Raw genomic sequence first — 5205 nt, 5'->3', positions numbered from 1 at the left:
TTTTCTTCCATTGGAAGAGGTTTTTTTGCTGGTTCCCCACTTTTCCAAAGCAGCCGATGGGGGAGTATTCATCCCCAAGAGACTCCTTCTAGTTTCTCTTGCTGTATGAAAGTGGGAATGATAGAGGTCGATTGCTTCAACACTTCGGGGGTGGGAGGACGCATGTTGTGAGGTTTCCCTCTCCCACCATCTCGAATATATTCCTTTTTACCAGACGATTGTGATTTGTGTTCCGCCTAGTAGAGCAAACGGTGGAGCTTTGGTTTTTTCCAATTTGATGGCCTATTCGGATCCAACTAACTTATCATGTAGCTCAGCTACCATTGCGGCCTGCTCACTGGGGACCTGATGTACAGTTTATGGTATAAAAGAGTTGTTTGATGATCCGTCCATAAATTCCCTATTAGTTGGCTCAAAGGGTACCTATGGCAATACTGACTCGCTGATCGATCTTTGGCATGATTTGAATGAAAGGGAAGTGATCATTACTAGCATTACGGGGGAGGCCAGGTCGTTGGACGGAAACAGGGATGGAATTTTTTTTCCTATTGATGAGACATGGTATTTTGTAGTTTGATCCACGCTCACCACACCAATTTGATACTCGTGATTTTGTGAACTAACACTCCAATGACTGAAGAGATCTTTACGGTGCTTGAGATAAAACAAAAAAGGTGGTTAGGACAAGTTGTTGACTGAGGACCCCATTATGATGCCTAATTTAGAGATGTATAAGATTGAGTATTGAGCAATTGAGAGTAATTATAGACAACGGGTGTATGTACCTTGTTCATGTGATTTCTAGACGTATTTATATGGAATCAGTGTCATTAGTTTCCTCAGATGACAGTTCGACGTGTTTTAGGCAAGTTTGTACTCACTCTAAACTTCCTTGATTCTCGACAAATTAGACAGAATATATTCTGAGTAAGATACGGAGATCTTCCTATTGGTCAACGTGTAAGAGGAAGACGGTATTCCTATATTAATTGAATTCGACGGTTTCCAATGTTCTAAGTGTTCTTAATCATCTGAAATGGTAACACTTTTATGTTATCGTCAATTATTTTCTAATTCTAATTAAACACTAAAAGGCGGTCTGGTGCACTATGTGTCCCTGCTAAGCGAGGATCCGGAGAGGCTCCCACCACAAGGGTGTATTGGAGGCAAGCCTTCCCGTGTCAATTTATTGGCAAGAGGTCGTTCCTTAGACTCGAATCCATGACCTCTCGGTGACAAGAAAACAACATTTACCATCGCCCTCAATTCTAATTAAACACTATCGAGAGTAAAACAAACAAAATGATCTACTAGAACAAAACGGATACTAAATACTATTTATATTTATACTAGTAGATACATCCATACACTTGTACATAATTTCCCAAAAAGAAATGCACTAAGGAAAATCCCAACTAGGAAAGAACAAGAAATCCCCCATCCCAACAAAGAAATCTTAAATTCTTACAAAAAATTTAGAAAAATCTTTATGATTTGACTCACTACATCAAAAGTACATAGCACTCCCTGTCTTGTTTTCTTCAAACAAAAAGTTACTACTTGAGCTAATCAATTCCTTAATCTCTTCCATTCCATACTCACTTAAATCATTAATCTCTCCATTGTAGTAATTATTATTATTACCATTATACCCTTCAAATCCCATCTGATAATTTTGGAGAGAACCCATTAAAGGATTATTTGGAAATGGCTGAATTACAGGTTCTGCTATATGATTTAGCAGTGATGATGATGAAGAAGAAGATGATGATGTGGCTGAAGAAATTGGGGAAGATGGACTAAATTGAAAAAGAGATGAAAATCCAGTAGTAGATAGTAATTTTGGTTGAGGAGGATTAATGTTGATCATGCTCATTAGCTTCTTCTTTAGCTTTGTGTTCCAGTAATTTTTTATATCATTATCTGTTCTTCCTGGCAACTGTGCTGCTATTATTGACCATCTGCATTTATAAATAAAACTTCCATTAATTAATAGAAGAAATAACATATGATTAGAAAATAGAAATTTATTAATATATATTGTTATGTCACATATTAATATAAAAAAAAAATATTTTGTATGTTAAGGGCCCGTTTGTTTTTGCTGTTGCTGATAGGTAGTAGATATTAGTTGTTTTTTCAGCAAAAAGCAGCTGTTTCGAAATTTTACCAAACACTTTCTATATCCTATTTAGTATTGAAAGACAAAAAGTAGCTCCGAAAAATGAAAACAAACGGGTACTAACTATCAGTTTAATCAAGAATTTGAATTGTGACAATCTTTATTAATCGATGAAATTTCAATACATGGTGAGAGGAATAGGTGTTGAATGTGCTTCAAACTTAGGAGAGATGTACGTGCGGGATGTATCGGCGCTTAATATAAAAAAGTTTGCATTTAACAAACAGTGCTTTTTAGCTGGAAAAGCTAGAAAAAATGTATGAAAAAGAAAATTTCAAACATGCACTTAATACATATTATGTTGTTGTTGGTCAAAATGACCCCTTAAATTTGACAATCCAAATCAATTTAACCTAAATTAAATTTTAGACACCAATTCAGTCATCAATTTGGGTATGATTGGTGGAAAGAGAAATATATATACACGTGTCATGGATTGATTGGCAGGGAGTATTACTCCAGGAGTACCCTAAAATTTTCCCATCAAATTTGTCAAATTTTGAGAAATAAGCTAAAAAACTATACGATTTAATGCCTAAAATTTGTAAAATTTGGATTATTTATCAAAATTTGAGAATTTGAACTAAAATGATATCTAAGATTCAATTTGAGTTAAATTGAGACAATTTTTACCCTTAATTCTTCTCAGCTAAAAAGGGATTTAAATTTAAGCTTATTATATAGCATGCATGCATAGGCTTAGGTAGCTAAATGCAGAATATTCTTGCAACATATATGTTTTATTTGAGCATTATATGGATCACTTTTTTGCCAAAAAGAGTTAATTTTAGTGGATATGGTTTCTTTGGTAGATTAAAATAAGGGAAGGAAGTGGAAACAAAGATCATAATATCACTAAAAATATTGGAAAAGATATGATTATTAAAGTTTTGATTATAAGGGGAAACCAATTATTTATTGATCATAATTATCACTAAAGATCATGAGAAATAAATTAAACAAATATTAGTTAATTGTAAAGGAGGAGTAATGGAAATCAAAGTTGAAGAGGTATCTCTATCTATATTATTATTATATATATATATAAATTAATTAATATATAATTAAATATACCTGCTTCCAATGTTGGAGTATAGAGTCCAAATGATCCTATCTTCATGATCAGAAAAATCTCCATGCTTGATGTTAGGTCTCAGATAGTTTAGCCATCTTAATCTGCAGCTTTTCCCACACCTTTTAAGACCTAAAAAAAGCACAAAAAAAGTTCAAGAAAACAAGGAAAAAGAAGAACCCAAGAAAAGGATGGTCTTGATTACAAACAACCTTCAAGAACCAAGAATCAAGAACCAAGAACAAACCGAGAATCAAGAATCAAGAACCAAAAACAAACCAATAATCAAGAATCAAGAAAAAAAAGCAAGAATTGCTTATATTTGGTTAGACCTGTCACACACCTAAATTTATTAATTTTGAACTTTTGATACCCTTATTTACTGATTTGTCACATTTGGCCCCTTAAATCAAACTTTCAGCTAAGCTAATTGCATGTCAGAATAAAGGTGTCAAAAGTCTAAAAATTGACAAGTTTATGTGTGATAATCCTAAGTATAGGTATAAGTTCAAAATATTAAACAAGACAAAATGACAAGTTTAAATGTGTGTAATGATGTATTAAGCCCAATAATCAAGAACCATAGAAAATCAAAGAAATTAAAGCCAAGAAATAGAAAGGAAGAAGATTTTATTCAAGAATCAAGAACCAAGGAAATCAAGAAACCAAGGCCAAGAACAAGAAAGGAAGAAAACATATTTTCAAGATTGTTGAAGAATGATATAATTTACCAGCTTTCTGAGGAAGAATCAAGAATCAAGAATCAAGAAAATCAAGAACCAAGAACCAAGAAAATCAAGAAATGAAGGCCAAGAACAAGAAAGGAAGAAAACATATTTTCAAGATTGTTGATGAAATAATGACAAATTACCAGCTTTTTGAGGAAGGGCAATCCAATTACCACCAGTGCCATTTTGATGAATATATTCTTTAAGAGTGGCATCTTCCTCAGGGGACCATGGCCCTTTCTTCACATTAGCCTTATCACAGCAAGGAGCTCTTCCCATCTTTTTCTTGTTTTCTCTCTCTCTTTTCTTTCTTTGTTTCAAAATAAGCAGGCTAGCTTCACTTCAAATATTCAACACCTTTTATGCAAGTAGTAGTAGAAGAAGTAGACTACTTGGGTTTTATTTATTTTTGAAATAAATAAATGAGAAACAGTGCACTTGTTTGTCTTTCTTCCATGGATATATAGTATTTATGTAACATGAGTCATTCAAAGAATCCAAAGTCTGATCAAGAAATAAGATACAATATTCAGTGAAAATGATAGCCTGTTGCTTTCTTCTTCAAGTCATAGCTAGTGTAGGGGGTAAGGTCCCCTCCATATCCATATATATATATATTTATTTTCTTTTTCTTTAGTCTTCTACATTTATAATTTTATATCCATGTCTATATATATAGACATTATTAATGTGTACGATACATGTGCACACTCATGTCATGTAATACTAATAATAAAATAGGGCTAATACATCACCACTTCCTCAACTTGTTAAAATAGTAGATTGATTCCCTGAATTTGTAAGTATCTCACCAGCTTCCTAAACTTGCTTATTTCGTATCACCAGTTCCATAAACTTGTCCATAAAAGTAGATTAGTTCTCTGAACTTTGCAAGTGTCTCACCAACTTCGTAAACTTGCTTATTCTGTAACAACTAAATACAAAAACTTATTAAACCTAAATTCTAAAAATACGTCTTTATTTATTCGAGAGGTAATTTTTTCGCTTCTCCTACCTTTCAACTTATTATAAGAGTTAGTGTTGCAGGTTCGAGAGATTAAATAGATGAGGATCGAGAGTTAGTATTATGATTTTTGTATTTAGTTGTTACAGAATAAGTAAGTTTGGGGAGTTGGTGAGACACTTGCAAAGTTTAAGGAGCTAATATACTTTTAGGGAGCTGGTGATACGAAATAAACAAGTTTAGGGAGTTGGTGAGACAC

The 5205-nt window shown here is 33.2% G+C and overlaps 1 protein-coding gene across 1 annotated transcript; it reads right to left on the bottom strand.

The window, feature by feature from the left end:
* Positions 1 to 1323: 1323 nt before the first annotated feature.
* Positions 1324 to 4379, bottom strand: LOC136209456 (transcription factor RAX2). Its single transcript, XM_066000921.1, has 3 exons — positions 4126 to 4379; positions 3257 to 3386; positions 1324 to 1961 (listed from the first exon to the last, which is right to left on the bottom strand). Exons 1-3 carry the CDS (start codon positions 4259 to 4261, stop codon positions 1508 to 1510), a joined length of 720 nt encoding a protein of 239 aa, XP_065856993.1. The 5' UTR covers positions 4262 to 4379; the 3' UTR covers positions 1324 to 1507.
* Positions 4380 to 5205: the final 826 nt, after the last annotated feature.

Source organism: Euphorbia lathyris, chromosome 10 (genome assembly GCF_963576675.1).
Source record: "Euphorbia lathyris chromosome 10, ddEupLath1.1, whole genome shotgun sequence".
NCBI lineage: Eukaryota > Viridiplantae > Streptophyta > Magnoliopsida > Malpighiales > Euphorbiaceae > Euphorbia > Euphorbia lathyris.
Note: the sequence above shows the minus strand (reverse complement) of the source record. Positions and strands in the feature narration are given on the sequence as shown.